At 36.6% G+C, this 18,445-nt stretch overlaps 1 protein-coding gene across 5 annotated transcripts in view; it reads left to right on the top strand.

Annotated features, from left to right (window-relative positions):
* The window catches only part of C5 (complement C5), a 79,901-nt gene that overhangs the window by 14,692 nt on the left and 46,764 nt on the right, over window positions 1-18,445 (top strand). For all 5 annotated transcript variants that reach the window (XM_037493868.1, XM_054689159.1, XM_054689155.1 and 2 more), the window contains 9 exons: window positions 1,795-1,874; window positions 5,311-5,401; window positions 7,953-8,067; window positions 9,705-9,831; window positions 12,110-12,225; window positions 13,861-14,046; window positions 15,302-15,505; window positions 17,371-17,580; window positions 17,704-17,853. In XM_037493868.1, coding sequence (XP_037349765.1) covers window positions 1,795-1,874; window positions 5,311-5,401; window positions 7,953-8,067; window positions 9,705-9,831; window positions 12,110-12,225; window positions 13,861-14,046; window positions 15,302-15,505; window positions 17,371-17,580; window positions 17,704-17,853 — 1,279 coding nt within the window. The remainder of the gene's footprint in view (window positions 1-1,794; window positions 1,875-5,310; window positions 5,402-7,952; window positions 8,068-9,704; window positions 9,832-12,109; window positions 12,226-13,860; window positions 14,047-15,301; window positions 15,506-17,370; window positions 17,581-17,703; window positions 17,854-18,445) is intronic.

Raw genomic sequence — 18,445 nt, 5'->3', positions numbered from 1 at the left:
TACTTCTTATGAATCCTCTTCACACATAGAAATAAAAATTTGGAAGATACAAAAATAGTTCCCAGTCTTTTTTTTTTTTTTTAATTGAAATCATCAACCCTCTACCTTTCAAGGAATCTAGTCGATTATCAACCTAAAAGACTGGTGTGGTCTCATGCCTTGTTCCAAGAGTTATAAAAGTATTGGTCATCTGTAATTTTTGCATAAACTACCAGAAGACAGATTCCAATGGAGGATGTTCGTGGATCCATTTCTTTCATTTGGCCTCATGCTGAAGTATTTAAGAATACTTTTAATCAGAATACAATGTAATAAATATTTAGTGAACACATTCTGGTATGTGCAAAGTATAATAAAAATGAGAAATGCAAAACAGAAATGAAGAATCCTTGTTTTCAAGGAACTTAGAGGAGGACAAATAAGAAAAGTGTACCTTAAGTGGCTATAGTATAACTTTAATACAAAATCTTTCAATGTCATTTTGCTATATACTTTCTAAAAGGGAGTTTGCAGTTAATTTGCTGTAGTAAAGATTATCTAGAATTTTGGATATAATTGGACAATATAAATAATTTCGATAATTTTAAAATTATATGCCTTCTTGAAAATACTAAAGTTTTATAGCACAGAATTGAACCTATTATTTTTTAATAACTATTATAATTTCTCTAACTTCACATTATGTCAACCCTAGTGGACTCCCATGACCAGTGCTTTCCTACCCCCAGTACCTTTTCAGATGTCCCCTCTACTTAGAATGTGCTTCACTTGCTCTTCACAAGACTGGCTTCTTCTCATCTTTTAGGACACAATGTAGATGAAAGAGTCTATCCCTGAATGCACAATCTAATGTAGTCCTTCTCTTCCGCTTTCTCTTGTTTATTTACTTTGTGACATGTATCTCAATTCTGCAGGTGCTTATTAAGTTACTTGCCTTTTTATTCCCCACTAGATTGCAAGTGCCTTGAGGACAGGGGTCTTGTCTGTATTATTCAGTTTTGTTCAGGTCTCACCCACATTTCAACATAACAAGCACTTGATGTTTATTGAATTAATGATGATGGTAACTACCATAATTTTAAAGTGTGTTGATTGCATAACCAATATGCAGAGTAGATATTATTTTTCCCATTTTACAAATGAGGTTAAGTAACTTGTCCAAGTCAATGTTAGTAAATAGAAAGATAGGAAATTGAACTCTCATGACTATTAACTCTTTGAAAAACTCTTGCTTACTCATTTTTAATTTCCAGTTCTTAACACAGTGTTTAGTAAATATTTTTGAATATAGGTTGAATATAGATTGTTAATTAAACTTAGATCATTTGCCTCTTAAACAAACCATATTTTGTCTCCAACCATAATTTCATTTATGTGAAGCATAAATTTTATCACGGGATAGGCTTGTGAATTATATATTTCTAAAGATATTTTTATAGATTTTCTATTATAATGTGGATTTTACTTTTTACAATAGCATAATTAAACTCCAGTAATAAGTAAATTCTCAAGTATCATGAGCTCTTTAAATTAAAGGTATTGACTATGTTAAGATAAAATACCTGACAAAAATAACACAATGTATAAAAAAACTAATTATTGAAAGTAAATTATTAAAATTCCTGAAAACATTCAGTTGTTTTTATTTATTGCTATCATAGATAAACTATATCCTTAGTCTATATACATCTTTGCTTTCGTTTCCTTCCTTAAACCAGAAATTTATTAGATATTTTCTGTGTGAATTAAAAGTATTTGATGACATCTGTAACTTTAAATATTTTGCTTCCACAGATACGGTGTGTGGGAAATTCGAGCTAAATATAAAGATTTTTCAACAACTGGAACCACGTATTTTGAAGTTAAGGAATATGGTAATTTCTGACAATTAAAAGTTTATTTATAAAGAATTAGTATTTTGCAATAATTCTTTTTATTAATGTAATTATTGCAAAATCACCCCTAAACAAGGGTGAGGCAGCCTGCTGGTATGGTTAAAAGTCTTGCTTGAGGGGTCAGGGAAGAAATGGTTATAGGAATGCTGGGCTCTAGTTTCAGCATGTACTTGTTTACTTTGAACAAGCACATCAACCTCTCTGTACTTCAGGTCCTCATCATAAAGTTGGAAGAGACCTAGTCCCTTGAGTACCTGGACTAGTTAAGGTCCTTTCCAAAATTATGATTTTAGAACATACTTAAGCAATCAGAGGAGGTAAACAGAATTCAGTGAGACTAGTAAATTATTTATCCAGGTCATTACAGCCAATTAGTGACAGAACAAGAACAACTGGATTTCCTTATCCTCAGTCCAGTCTTGTTTTCCTTCTGCCTCATAAATCCCTAATACATTTATTTGGAATTTAAAATATTTTTATTTTGAAATCAATCATATGATTATTATTATTTTTCCTTGATCCCTTGTATGGATCCCCTATATTTCTCCTATAAGTGAAACCATCCAATATTTCTCTTTTTCCTTCTAGCTTATTTCACTGAGCATAATCTCTTCTAACTCCATCCATGTCACTGCAAATGGCATGAGTTTATCTTTTTTGATTGCTGAATAATGCTCCTATGTGAAATCAATCATATTAATGGTTTAACTATTAACATGTAAACAGCTTAATGTTTCCACTTCTTGTAGTTTTTTACTACAGTATTTATGTGCTCTGATAACAAATGTAACTTTCTTCTGCTTGAAGTCTTTTTCTTTTTCCCAGGAGACTAATAAAGATATGGAGAATAAATACAAAAGTGTTAACAATTAACAGACAAAACAGTGACAAAATCAACTTATTATACTGAAACCTAACTTTAAAAATTATAGACTCTCAATAACAGAATCCTGGGCCTCCCTAGTGGCGCAGCAGGTTGAGCGCAGCCCTGTGAAGCTGTCTGCAGCCTCTGCAACGCGGGTTCAATTCCCGACCGGCCAGGGAGAGTTCCACATGGTGCAGCAGACCTCTCCTGTCTCAACCTGCTGCTCCCCTCAGCAGTATTTTCGTTTTCAGTCTGTCTGCCTGTTTTGCCCTCCACTCTGGCTCTGGTGAATTCTCTCACCCTCCCACACCTCTGGCCTGTACCCCAGTTCTTGTATAAATAAACAATTCTAAAAAAAAAAAAAAAAAACAAAAACCAGAATCCTAACTGATCTCCCTTTTTTTATGCTGCTTTCCATAGATATGTGAAATTCATCGACCTCTATTCTTTTAGCCACCCTCATCAATTCACCTCCAGGTTCCCTCCTGGATTACTGCAAAGGCCTTCTAATAGCTATATCTGATTCCAGATATAGCCAAAATAATGTAGAAATGTAAATCTCACCATATTATCTATTTCACTATGGAGTCCCCAGCTGCTTCTCCTTCCTTTTTAATCAAAGTCAAAATTCTTATTTTGAACTGACCCCTGCCTACCTCCTCTTCAGCTTCATTTTATACCATTCCTCCTCTCACCTTCCTTCAGTTGTGCTATCTTTACACATGGTGTTCTGTCTGTGTAGGATACTTTCCCCCTTCCTCATTGCCTTGTCAAATCATACTCATGTTTCAAGTCTTAGCTGAAATGTCATTTATTTAGGGAAGCATTCTCTGAATTCTCTTTCCTGGAAAAGATTCCCCATGCTTCATAGTAGTTTTTCGTAACTGTGACATAGGTATTTATCTGTATAATTATTTACTTCTGTCTATCTTCCCTGCCTGACTGTGAGATCATTAAGGGCTGGCTTCATACCTGTCTTGTTCACTGGTATATCTTTGCTGATAGAAGTCTGCCTGCTACATAACAAATAGGTATTAGATGAAAGGATGAAATATTTTCCTGCACCTCATATCCTGGGGAACACTCCTGCTACTTTAATAACATAGGACTGCAACCTAGAGCAATAAACTTCATTACTCTTTTACCATCTAGAAGCCAATTATCTTACTCTTGTCTATTAGTTTCTGTTTGCCCATAATATCAGGACCAATCACTCATCCAATTTTCTATTAACTATTATGCATGTTAATAGAATTAGAATCCATTAAGCCCTGGTCTATTGCTTGACTTGTTATAAAGAGAAGACATTGCCATTTTGACAGATCAAATTGTTTTCTCTTGTGCAGTCATGATATCAAAGAGATGGGGGAAATCTCCCCCTCCTTTTTAAAAGATTTATTTTTTTATGCATGCAAGAACTGGGGGATAGGCCAGAGGTGCAGGGGAATGAGAGAATTCACCAGAGACAGAAAGGGGAGCAGAACAGGCAGATCTACTGAAATACACTGCTGAAAGGAGCAGTGGGCGAGATGGAAGTCTGCTGTGCCATGTGGGTTAGCTCCTTGGCCGGGGATTGAACTCATCCTGCAGTGGCTGGTGATTACTTGATTGCACTGTGTCTTTAACCCCTTTACCACCAGGGAGGCCCATATCCTCCCCCCCCTTTTTAAAAAAAGATTTATTTATTTATTTATTTATACAAGCACTGGGTACAGTCAGAAGCACCAGAGGGTGAGAGAATTCACCAGAGTCAGAGCGGAGAGCAGAGCAGGCAGACTGACGAAGTACACTGCTGAGGGGAGCAGCGGGTGGCAGGAGAGGTCTGCACGCCATGTGGGACCCTCACCTGGCAGCCAGGGACCAAACTGGTGCTGCAGAGGCTGTGGGCAGCTTCGCAGCACAGCACTCAACCATTGCACCACTGGGAAGGCCCCATATTCTCCTCTTTTGACTACTTTTGTGTGAATGTTCTTTTTTATACCTAGTTGTCAGTTCTCTCTTCTTGACCAATGTTAGAATTTTAAGAGAAATGTTAAGTCAGAAAGAGGTTTCCTTTTCTATCTTCAATTTAATAAGCATTTGTTGATCGTATTCTATGTTCAAAATCTATGAGGTTATGTGGAATATAAAGAAACAAAGGGATTTATGACACTGTACCCCTAAAACACACAATGTGTAAACCAACATTACCTCAATAAAACAAATAATAAAATAAAGGACTTATGAAGAGGGGAGATAAATGAAAATAAATAGGGAACAATCATTTCTGATTTCAAGGAGCCCATGCTTTACTGGAAAAAATAATCACCCACAGTAAGGGCTGAAATAAATTTGTAAGAACAGTGCTTTTGATACATCAAACTGAGTTGACCTCTGATTGGTGGAGTAGGAGACTTTCCAGGATGTTGTTGATGATGGTGATGATGATGACAAAGTGGATGTTGTGCTGATGGGCAATTTGTATATCAGTATATCAGAAAGCACAACTGGTTGCTACACTTAATAGGTTCCTCTAATTTAAATGGTAATATTGACTCTTTTTATTTTCAGTGTTGCCACATTTTTCTGTCTCAATAGAACCAGAAAATCATTTCATTGGTTATAAGGATTTTAATAATTTTGAAATTACTATAAAAGCAAGGTAAGAAAGTTATTTTTTTCAGATCATCCAGCTAAATTTTGTGCCCATTTTAGTTGGTGAGCTGCCCAAAGTGAGATCTGTGATTTCCCCCTCACCCCGCTGTGTTGAGATGTAAATAACATATGACACACACACTTAGGCACATGGCATGTTGACTTAATGCACATATATTGCTGAGATCTGTGATTTATTATCAATATCTGCCATGATTTTATTGATTTAAATTCTAGCTGATTCTGGTTTTAGTTTTATGGGTTATTGACAAGCAAAAAATATCCTAACATTTCATTTTTTTATTTGCTTATGAAGTCTTTTTTTTTTAAGATTTATTTTATTCTTATTATGCACACAAGAGCTGGGATGTAGGCCAGAGGTGTGGGATGGCAGAGGGGGTTGAGAGGATTCACCAGAGACAGAGTGGGGAGCAGAATAGCTGTTTAGGGGAGCAGGAGAGGGTATGGACTCTGGAACCAGCAGATTACATGACTTACTACTTGTGTCATTTTGAGTAAATTACTTAATGTTTACGTACCTCCATTTTTTCACTTATATTATGGGGATAATATTAACATCTATTTCATGGAATTTTTGTAAGGATTAAAAGAACGAATATATAAAGAATGGTGTAAAACATGCCCAACATATATAGTTATATAAATTGGTATTGTTATTAAAAACTGTATTATATTACTATATTATACTCAGGAGTGAATGAGACAGGAGAGAACTGCTGTGCTCCCTGTGTGGGGACCAAACTTGTGCTGCAGTGACTGGTGATAGCTTCATAGTGCTGAGACTTAACCCCTTGCACCACCAGAGAGGCCCCCAAATCCTAACGATTTAAATTCAAATATACATTTAGGAGCCAGTGTGACTTAGGATATTGGGATTGAGATACAAAGGCTTTACTTAATTAGCCATTAAATTCTAATGCTGCATAACTACTTCAAGGCTCAATGCCTTAACACCACAACCATTTGTGAGGCAACTGGGCAGTTCTACTGATGTGGGCCAGACTGATGTCAGCTGGGCTCACTCACATGCCCACTGTCAGTTAGCAGGTCAGCTGGGGACTGGTTAGTGGAGGGTCTCACTCATGTATCTGGTGTTTGGCTGGCAGATTACTGAAGCTACAAGGATGATCAGACCATTGAGACTCTCATCTAACAGGCTGGTTTATAGCAGTAATGATGCTTAAGGAGAAAGAATGGAAAAAAGTCATCAGGAGGCCTAGGCTAAAAACCAGCACACCATTATTTCTACCACATTTTTTTGTCCAAAGCAAGTTATAAGATTAGCCCACAGGAAATAGATTGCTTTCACATGCTCTGCAAGCAAGTTGCTGCAAAGGTATTGGATACATAAAGAGGTGGAGAGTTTGGATTAGTTTTGCAAGGAATTTGCAGCAAAAACTGAGGTCATTTGAAAATAACAATATAATATAGTTTCTAATAACAATACCAATTTATATAACTGTATGTGTTGGGCATGTTTTACACCATTCTTTATATATTCGTTCATTTAATCCTTACAAAAATTCCATGAAGTAGGTGTTAATATTATCCCCATAATATAAGTGAAAAAATTGAGGTACATAAACATCAAGTAATTTACTCAAAATGACACAAGTAGTAAGTCATGTAATCTGCTGGTTCCAGAGTCCATACCCTCAAATGCTACCTTAAGCTGCCTCTCTTACTAGTTTTTATTCCTAGAGTGTCACTAAGTCTTAGTCAACATGAAAGGACCCCCTGACAGAATTATAGAAACCAACTTTTAATGGAGACACTCTTTTGTTCAAACTATAAACAACAAAAGTTAACTCCTACAGTAGTTTTATACTATGTAGAAAGTTTCCTTTATTCTTCCTTCCATTCTGAACTAAAAAAGAAATCTGAAGTTAGAATTATTTTTTTAAAGATTTATTTATTTTTGCATACAAGAGGTGGGGTACAGGCCAGAGGTGTGTTGGGGGGGATGAGAAGATTCACCAGAGACAGAATGGGGAACAGAACAGGCAGATTGACTGAAATACACTGCTGAGGGGAGCAGCAGGTGAGTCAGGAGGGGTCTGCTGCACCATGTGGGTAGCTCCCTGGCCGGGGATGGAACTTGTGCAACAGTGACTGCGGATAGCTTCATAGGTTGCATCTTAACCCCTTGTGCCACCAGGGAGGCCCCCTAGAATTATTTTAAAAGATATCTTATCACATCGTTTATAACAATGAGATTGGACTTGCTGCTTTTAACAATATTAGGAGCAGCTCCCCACTGCTCCCAACAGAATCAAGGTAGTGGCATGTCCTCTGTAGAGAAGGGCTCCGGACTTGAGTCTTTTGACTTAAGATTAGTTTTTTCATCTAGAACATAGTAATAATTTGGCTTTGTTATTGCAGATGAAATATAATATGAGATGAAATGTAACTGTGGATGGAAGACACTTAAAAGTGTATATGAAGTGCTTTATGTATTTCAAATTGTTACATTTTGTCTGAACTTTATTATTATAACCATGTTAGCAAAACAATTTTATGATATTATTGTTCGACAGATATTTTTATAATAAAGTAGTCCCCGAGGCTGATGTTTATGTCTTTTTTGGAATAACAGAAGACTTAAAAGGTGGTAAAAAAGAAATGATGAAAGAAGCAACACAAAACACAATGGTAAGATGTTAAGACATGTTCACTGGTACCTCATGGTGTATCAAGAATGCTAGAGATAGAAGTTACTTCAAAACCATCTAGTTCCATCCCTCATTTGATCTAGGTGTGAAAATTGAAGCTTAAAATCCCTTCTTGGCTTCTCATTGTCCTAGGATAAAGTCCAATACCCATGCCTTCAACCTCCCTCAGCAGCCTGTCTCACACCATTTACCCCCTTTCTTCTCCTTTGTGCAAGTCACTCCAGTCTCTCAAATTTACTGTAGTGTCTCTTGCACTCCAGTTCTTTACAGTGCTGCTCCCTCTGCTTGGGAATGTGCTTTCCCTTTGTCCCCACCTGCCTCTTATTTCCTTGGCTAACTCAGCCCCATTCTTTTAAGTCTCAACAACGACACACTTTCCCTGGGCAATCTCCCCCGACTCCTTGAAGCCAGCTTAACTTTCCCTGCCCACGACTTCCTTAGCCCTTGACTCTCAGTGGAGCATGTTTCATACTTTATTGCAGTGATTTTCAGTCAGAGATGACTTTTATCCCAGAGTGGACATTTGGCTATGTCCAGACACATTTGTGGCTGTCACAACTGGAAGAGGGGTGCTACTTGCAGTTAGTGGGTAGAGGCCCTGGTCCCCTATTCAGTGTTCTTGACATTACACCACAGATATGATAAGGGCTCATGTCATTTTTCTCACTGTTAATATTCATATAGTTCATATTATCAGTTACTTAGCCTTTGCACTTTCAAAAATGTTTTGTTTATTCAAAGTATAAACTAAATACCTCTTTATAATGCAAGATTCTGTGTTAGACACTGAGATTTAAAGCTAAATAAGATAAAAATCCCTGACCTCAAGTTACTCAGTTTTATTTTATTTTATTATTTTTTTAAAGATTTATTTGTTTATGCATACAAGAGCTGGGGTACAGGCCAGAGATGCTGGGGGTAAGAGGATTCACTAGAGACAGAGTGGGGAACAGAACAGGCAGACTGACTGAAATACATTGCAAAGGGGAGCATTAGGCGAGACAGGAGAGGTCTGCCTCACCATGTGGGTTGCTCGCTGGCCGGTAGGGATCGAACTCATGCTGCAGAGGCTGTGGATTGTTTCATAGTGTGGTGCTTAACCCCTTGCACCACCAGGGAGGCCCCAAGTTACTCAATTTTAAAAGAAAAAAAATTAGACAAAATTTATTTTACTTTTGTGGTTAATAAAAAATATGACTTAACCCCATATCCTTTAACTCATTGTATGTTTTCAAATTAGTGTTTAAATGTGTAAGAAATGAAGTCAAATTAAGTATCTTAAAACCTAACACAATCTCAGTTAAGAGCAAAAACAAGCTGAGGAGCCTGGATGGATGATGATTTGGTGGTGGGAAGAAGGCCTCTCTCTGTTAGTAAGAAAAAGACCTACTGAACCTCTGATGTTTAAGACTCTTCCAAGTCTATAATTTCATACAAAATACATTAGAAAATAACATTCTGGACTTAACTGAGGACACAGTCATTCACTTTACTGATGAAAATATACCATTCCTCTGATTTGCCTAAAATTTAGAGACCAGTAAAAACAGATATCATTCATTTTTCTTTTCAGGTTCTTTTCTGAAATAACTCTTTTATTTTTCCTCTTTTAAAAAGTTGTCAAATGGAGTAGCTCGCATCACATTTAACTCTGAAATGGCAATTAAAGAGTTGTTCTATAGCAGTCTAGAAGAGTTAGACAGCAAGTATCTTTATGTTGGTGTCACCGTCATAGAGTCGACAGGTAAGTTTCTTTTTTTAACATCTCTTGGATAATATATAGACAACATCTTAAAGGTATAAATAATTTAGACAGCTGTTTCATATTTTCTTTCATAGTTAATTTTACTCTATATTTATATCATCGAAAATGAGTAAGAGTATAGATTTGCCACTCTTTAGTGATTGGATCCTTATTGCTTCAATGGTAAAAGTAGAATAAAACCTTCCCAGCTGATAATTCAAGTGGCACTATGGACTATTTGGTTTGAACATGGGCACCCCGATATTCTCACCTGGTGAAAATCAAATTTAGAGATTATGTATGTAGAACTTTTGATAAAGTAGTACACAAATGAAAAGCATTACTATTATTATTTTAGTCTCCTTATCTCTACAATGATGGAGTTGAACTAAATGCGTCCAAAACCATGTTCAGCTATAATATTCAGGAATTCTATCTAAGATTAGAAGTAATAATGTTTCTAAAATGGGTGTATAGTATAAACCTCTAGGATTGTGGTGAAGATCAAAGAATCAATATGCAAAGCACTTAGACCACCTCTTCTGCTTCTTTTTTTTTCTCCTCTCCCATCTCTGCCTCATCTTCTCCTTTGCTTCCCCTCTTTTCTTTGCACCCTCTCTTCTCTTTCTTCTTCTTCTTCTTTTTTTTTTTTTGAGTCCTTCTTAACATCCTTAACATCTTGTCTAGCACTCTCAAGCCCACTCCAATAGTTTCAAATACTCATTAATTATTCCAACTTGGGTCAGCTGATATATCTACAAAAAATGTTAAAAAACTTTTTAAAATGTTTTCAGGTATATATTGAGCACCCAACTAAACAAACAAATAACTAAACTGAACCCTTTTCTTTGTAAAATGAAAGTTCAAACAAATAATCCCTAAGGCCCCTTTCACCTCTTTAAATTTTGTCCTTCTAAGTGATAGAAAGAAGTATTGTGCTATTTAATCTAGGTATTGAGCACTTTGTATATGTCTGATTCTCAGTAGATGTTAGAGAATGATGGTGAACACATATTCCTTACCCTACATATTGGTTTTTGACATTATTTTAATTTTTCTTCTTTATTTTTCTCAATTTCTTTAAAAATATAGTATAAACAATACTTATGAGCTTTTTAAAAAGTGTTAATAAACATGCAGACTAACAAATATGAATGATGTATAAGTCAATTGGCTTAGAAACTAGTATCAGGTATAAGTTAGGTATCAAAGAACTCTGTTACAAGAAAAAAATTCCATTGAGGCCACAGAGGAGGAGGCTGGGATGAAGAGCAAAGGGAAGAGGGGCACAGGAGATGTTGGTGGAGGACTGTGGGTTCTTTGGTGGTGGATATAGTATGGTAACATTCATCTGAAGAAGTGTGAGCCTATCCCTCTGAATCATACACAGTGTGGTTAACTAATGCTATCTCAATTTTTTAAAAAATCTTAAAAAAAAGAATTCCATGTATTCTAAGCAAAGTGCTTAATGCTTGACATTTAGAGGAAGGTGAACTTCTAGATGATTGTTGAGCAACCAGTGTTCTGAAGATGATCAGCTTTGAAAGATGAAACTCTACCAGTCTTAAAAGTAGGATTTGGAGGCATGGATGATAAGCAGGGTGAAGTAGGGCACCCTCCATAGAAGGGACATACCAAGGATGGAATCATTGATCTTTGAGTATTATGGCTTATTAGCTTGCCTGAAGAATAAAATATGTAAAGGGGTATTAGGGAGGTCATATTAGGAAGGAATTTGGGAACAATAGAGCTTTGTATATTTTTCATAATTTTAATTCTTAAATTTTATTTGAGGATGATACTATTGAGCTCTTGCCAATGAACCCTCAGAATCCACTCTACTACAATCACTCTTTTTCTGTATTCTTCTCTTTTTTGCTGTAATGGTGAACCCTCTGTAAGATTCACTCTCTTGTTTTAACCTTTCCTTCTCTTCTTAACCTCTTCTGTATCTTCAACTAAAACTCAAGCCACTGATAAAAAGCAATGTTCCTTCCTGACATTTCTCCTCAGTTCAGGCATAAAGCTCTACTTTCACAACAGACATCTCTCCATACACTCCTTGTACATAAGATCTTGGAAACTCCTGTGGTCTAAACTCTTCTTTGTATTGCCCCCCGAACCAAGACTCCCATCCTACCTATTGTTGGTAAGTGAATGAGTGCAGGAACTGAGTAAGAGAATCAGTAAGTGTGTGTAGACACAGACAAATAGATCTCCACATAAATTATTATATTCCTAAAATAACAGGTCAACATGATCCTTATGGTTTCTTCAGGTGGACTTTCCGAAGAAGCAGAAATTTCTGGCATCCAATATGTCCTCTCTCCCTACAAACTGAATTTGGTGGCTACTCCTCTTTTCTTAAAGCCTGGAATTCCGTATTCTGTCAAGGTAGATGAAGAGGGAAAGTGCTGAATGTAGTTGTCTTTTTCTGCTTACAAAAACATGAGGATGGCAAATGGGAAGGATGCTGGACAGGCAAATCACAGAGGGAACTAATTCTGTAAAACCCGCCCCTCCTGGGGATGTGGACAGAGCTTTAACCTGAGGGTTGATGATATCATTTCTTGAAAATAAATCCCTTTCTCTCAGCATTTTTTACTTCCTATGTGTCTTTGAATATGCCCTCCTGTGCTTTTCACTAGTCTCTGTATTCTCTTTGTGTCTAATTCTATCGAGTCTCCTCTCTGTATTGTTCTCTGCTCTTCTCATCTGACTGTGTGTCCCTGACTGTCTTTTTTATGCTTCCTCCTTCCTCTTTCAGGTTTTCTCCTTTATCCTATTTATTTATTTATTTATTTGTTTGTTTATTTATTTATTTATACAAGCACTGGGTACAGTTAGACGCGGAGAGCAGAGCAGGCAGACTGACAAAGTACGCTGCTGAGGGGAGCAGCGGGCAGCAGGAGAGGTCTGCACGTCATGTGACCCTCGCCTGGGGCTGGGAATCGAACCGGCGCTACAGAGGTTGCAGTCAGCTTCACAACCCAGCTCTCAACCTCTGCGCCACCGGGGAGGCCCTCCTTTATCCTTTTTAAAATGTTGATAGTATGGAATTAAAACATTCATTTGACTTTTAAATTATATTTAGTGTTTCATATGTTTTTATCTATACTATCATATGGATTATATTTTATTATAGCTTTAATTCTTTTTGTACCTTCTAGGAAACTAGAGCAGAATATCTTTTCATTCTTTGAAAATGTATTTCTTTTGAAAATCAACTTTAGTATCATTAAGTTGTATTGTTACTTACTTTGGGTACTGGTTTTTAAGAGAAAAAGATTTACCAATCCCAACTTCTATATACATATATAATATATAGTAATGTAGATTACTGTATACACATAATAAAATTTAATATGTTATAGATTATTATTATATAGAATATATTATATATTATTATATATAATATATATAGAATATATAGAATATATATAGAATAATATTCTATATATAGAATATATAGAATATAATATATATAGAATATATAGAATAATATAGAATATATTATAAAATACATCATTATATAGAATATAATATTTATATTATTATAAAATATATTTTTATATTTCACATCATGTAAAAGTCAACTAATGTGAAATATACCTTTGTGGACATGCCTGGTGGTGAGAGGTAGAAATTAAAGGGAAATTAAGAGACACTTTTTTCTCATATCTAAGAGAATTATTCCCAGAAGTTATTGCTTCATTTTCTCCTTTATCCAATCCTAAGTCAATTGAACAAACAGACATTAGAAAGCAGAAGACCTTGTAACATCTACTTGGAAGACTTATTAGACTAATATTTATGTTCTGTTTCTGCTTGATATACAAGAAAATCCATTCAACTGAATTAACTAAATAGAATTAAATCTTTCTATAAACTGAGAACACCTTCTGTTTACTGAATCAAAGATGAATAATTTATACTTTGGTGGGGAGGAGGGAAAATTATTTCAGAATTGCTATGCTTTGAAAGAAGAGATGAAATGTTGAAATGAATTTGGATTGTTCTGACAAACAGGTGCAGGTTAAGGACTCGCTTGACCAGTTGATAGGAGGGGTTCCCGTGACCCTGAGTGCACAAACCCATGATGAAAACCTAGAAGTGTCTAACTTGGACTCAAAGCAAAGTGTAACACGTCCCTCTGATGGAGTAGCTTCGTTTGTGGTCAATCTCCCATCTGGAGTGACGGTGCTGGAATTTAATGTGAGCATAACTCTCCTGTTAAATTTTCTAGGACAGTGTGTACTTTTGACTGTGTGTTTTGGCTGGTTTGCAGAACAGATGTGGCAGATTTTGTATTTCAGTCCAGTGAACAGTTCCACAATTTTGCATCTAAAAAAAAAAAAAAAAAGACTACCAGAAACAATCTCCTAATCCATTGATTGGCCCTTAAGGAAGACAAATCTATCAATTTTTCATTTCTTTTACACAGTATGACTATATTAGAATCTAGAAGTTTCAGAGTAATAGAAGTAATAGCAATAGAAGTCAGTGGTAGGAATATTCTCTACCCTCCCTTTTCCCCTACTTATTGTTTCTTTTTAGGGCCATAAAAAGGTCAAATGTAAAAGCTTCCTTTTTTTCTAGCTGCATGTACCACTTTATCTTAGAACTCAGTTAATGGTCTTCTCTCAGGGCCAATGATGCTTAAATTTCCAATCCCAAATCAAAAATGAGTAGTTAATGCATGTCAGCAACTGCGGCACATGTACATTTTCTACCATCTACTGAGCACTTACAAAGTGCTAAGCATTGTGCAAAGAGCTTTATATAGAGCACATTTAATACCCATTTGATCAGCTCTGTGAATTAGAGAACATTATCTTTGCCATTTCATAGCTGATGTTACAGAGGCTTCTAATGTCTCATGATTAAATAACTTATCCAGAGTTAGTAACTGGGATGTAAACAAATGAAGATCTTACTCCAGAGGGTGAGCCCTTAGCCCTTTTGCTATCAGAGGCCAACACTGCTGTTATAATATCATTTATAAGCACTCCTCTGGGCCACCGCTTCACAGTGAAATTGAGCCACAGTGAAATTGGGTATCTGTGATGCTCATTCACACCTCCTGCTCCCAGTCTTCAAGACTTCCCCACCACTATCCTTCTCTTACCCCCAATTCCTACCATCCCAATCCAGAGGAAGATGAATCCCCAACTTGCTGTGGTATTTCAGGAAAGGTGCCAATATTTGTTCTAGGAGCACCCTTCTGTCTACTTCACCAGGCTTTTCCAACCATTGTCCATAGTCTCATTATCCCAATTATTATCCATAGTCTTTGTAAAGTAGCAGCACAACTGTATAAACATTGGAGTAGCAGAGGTTTTTATTTTCCCTTTAACATTTGATGTTGTGAAGTTTAGAAATTTATAAAGCAAAGAAAAATTTTAAATATTTGTTTCACAGAGACCATGTCATCACAATGCACATGTCTGTTTTGGAAATTTCCTTTCAGGTGAGGACCAAAGACCCACATCTTCCAGAGGAAAATCAGGCCGTTAAAGAGTACAGAGCTGTAGCATATTCATCTCTCAGCCAAAGTTACCTTTATATTGACTGGACTGAAAACTATAAACCTTTGCTTGTGGGAGAACATCTGAATGTTATTGTTACCCCCAAAAGTCCATATATTGACAAAATAAGTCACTACAATTATTTGGTAAGTATAATAATAATATCTATTGCCCCAACTGAAACATTTTTGCTTGCTTATAGAGCATTAGAATGATCCCATATACTTGTTTTTAAAAGTCTTTCAAGAACATCATCTAATTCGATTATTTTTACAAAAATCTGTATGATAACGCATGATTTTCATCACCATGTCACAGATGAGGAAACTGAGGGATAGAGAGAAACGTCTCTCTGATGGTCACTCATCTTAAAGAGAAAGGTTTTGATTTGAACACCAGGTGCCTGAGTCTAATATGCCTTTCACCAAAAAGAGCCTGATTAAATTCTCATTTTGCCCCTGCTCTATTTCATGGGCAAAGATTACACCTTTATTTCAAATCAGAAATCACTGACATAGAAAGGGACCCAAACCCTGCACTTAAGGGACCGAAATCCAGGTTTATAGCTCTGCAAGATCCCTGCTGTATCACTTTTTTTTTTTTTTTAAATATTAAATTTTATTTTTATATTCCCCCATACAATTGCAAACGCCCCATTCTGACCCCAATCCTTCCCCTCCCGCCCCCCACCCCCCAAAAAGTGTCTCTGGTTCATAGTTTTTTGTTGATTTTGATTTTCACTTTCTTATATTCATTTTCCTGGTCCCTTATTTAAGTTTTCTAGATTCCTGCTATGAGTGAGACCATCCGGTATTTTTCTTTTTCTTTTTGGCTTATTTCGCTGAGCATGATCCCTTCCAGTGCCATCCATGTTGCTGCAAATTGCATATGTTTATCTTTTTTGAATGCTGAGTAATATGCTGTATCACTTATGTTAAACAGAGGTGGCTAATCAATCCCATCAGTGAAGCCTAGGAAAGAATGTTTGAAAAAGTTTAAGGGCTTCCTGACAGTTGCCAAGGAAATAAAATACATTATTCCAATGGTCAGGCCAAACAGGTGGTAATGGCTTCTTTAATATTTTTGAGGAGGAAATTAAAAAATAAGTGAAGATTTTAGATCATATTAACTGATGAAGAGTTAGGGGACCTGGGACTATGTACAAAAACTTAGGCATCTTGCTCTCTAAGAAAAACTTAAGGGGTCTTTGAGGACATTTTGACTTCTTGGAATTTGTAATATTTTTAACCCCATACCTCCATTTTAGAACCTAATCTCTGACTTTAAAGCTTAATTCCCAAATAAGACATACCCCACTTAATCATTTATTTTTTTTATTTATATATATTTTACATCATTGTTCATTTTTAAACAATGTTTGCTTTCTCCCCCATCCCCCTACATCAGGTGTAGTCCCCATAGAATTTCCTTCACCAATGCACCCGTGCACCATCACCACAGAACCCTGTGCTCCTCCCTCCTCGCTCTGATCCCTCTCCCTGCTCCTCCCCTGCAGGATGTATCTGGCTTATAATTGTCTGTTTGTTTTTGTTGTGTTGTGTTGTGTTTTGTATTGTTACTATTTTTTTCCCCTGATATTTTATTTTGTTCCCTTACATTCCTCCTATAAGTGAAACTATCTGATATTTTTCTTTTTCCTTCTGTTAGTCAATTTTTTTCAATCAATAAAACAAAGGGAATTTTAGTGATTGTAACTTAGGCCCATATTTTAGCTGATTTTCTAGTTATGTGATTTTTAACTAAAATCGGTATGATGTTTAGCTAATTCCTAAGTCTAGTCCCTGCATCTGCACAAGGGGGTGACATTCCAATCCTACTGGTCACTGTGAGAATCAAAGGAGTTAAATAAAGGTTAAAGTTCCTGGCACATAGTAGGCTCACACATTAACCGTTTTTTCTTTAACATACATAATTTCTACTCCTCTAAGCTCAATACTAGAACAAAGGTTTCGTTTTTGTAGTTATTGTTGCTGCTGCTGTTTATTTTTAGATTTTATCCAAGGGCAAAATCGTTCATTTTGGTACAAGGGAGAAGCTTCTGGATTCTTCTTATCAAAGTATAAACATTCCAATAACACAGAACATGGTTCCTTCAGCTCGTCTCCTGGTCTATTACATCGTCACTGGGGAGCAGAGTGCAGAATTAGTGTCTGACTCAGTCTGGTTAAATATTGAAGAAAAGTGTGGTAACCAGCTCCAGGTAAACTACAAATCATAAATCACAATTGAATTTTCTTCTGCATAAAGAAGATTGTAATCTACAGCTCTCTGTGAAGGTTTGTCTCATACAAGTGACATTTTATTTTTCAAATGACCTTTTTAGGTCCGGCTGTCTCCAAGCACAGATGCATATTCTCCAGGCCAACAGGTTTATCTTAATATGGCAACTGAGTCAGAGTCCTGGGTGGCTTTAACAGCAGTGGACAGTGCTGTTTATGGAGTTCAAACGACAGTCAAGAAGCCCTTTGAAAGAGTTAAGTAATGCCTGACCTTGGGTGCTGGCACCTGGTTAGTGCACCTAGTGTGGCACCAGGGTAGGTTGTGGAGCAAGAACCAGGGAAGTTTTTTTTTTAAAGATTTATTTATGTATTCAAGAACCGGGGTACAGGCCAGAGGTGTGAGGGGTGAGAGGATTCACCAGAGACAGAGTTGGGAACAGAACAGGGAGATTGACAGAAACACAGTGCTGAGGGGAGCAGCGGGTGAGTCAGGAGAGGTCTGCAGCATCATGTGGGTCACCTCCCTGGTGGGGATTGAGTTCCTGCTGCAGTGACTGCGGATAGCTTCATAGTGCTGAGACTTAACCCCTTGCGCCACCAGGGAGACCCCAGGAACCAGAGTTCTTAAGGGAAGATTAAGTTTGCTCATCTATAATCTGCTCAAAGTAGTGGTTCATAGGAAGGTAAGCCATCCTCATGTTGGTCCCCAAAGTGCAAGTTCATCCTTTTTTGGTTTCCAAGTATAGAGTTAAGCACTTTAAAAACATATAACTGTGGGAACAGTTATATTCAAGGAGCAGAAGTGGAGGTTTAGGGATTTGGGATTAGGGTGGGGAGGAGACGATA

Source organism: Talpa occidentalis, unplaced genomic scaffold (genome assembly GCF_014898055.3).
Source record: "Talpa occidentalis isolate TD23 unplaced genomic scaffold, MPIMG_talOcc4v2.1 talOcc4.7, whole genome shotgun sequence".
Lineage (NCBI taxonomy): Eukaryota > Metazoa > Chordata > Mammalia > Eulipotyphla > Talpidae > Talpa > Talpa occidentalis.
This window is presented reverse-complemented; position numbering and strand designations above follow the sequence as displayed.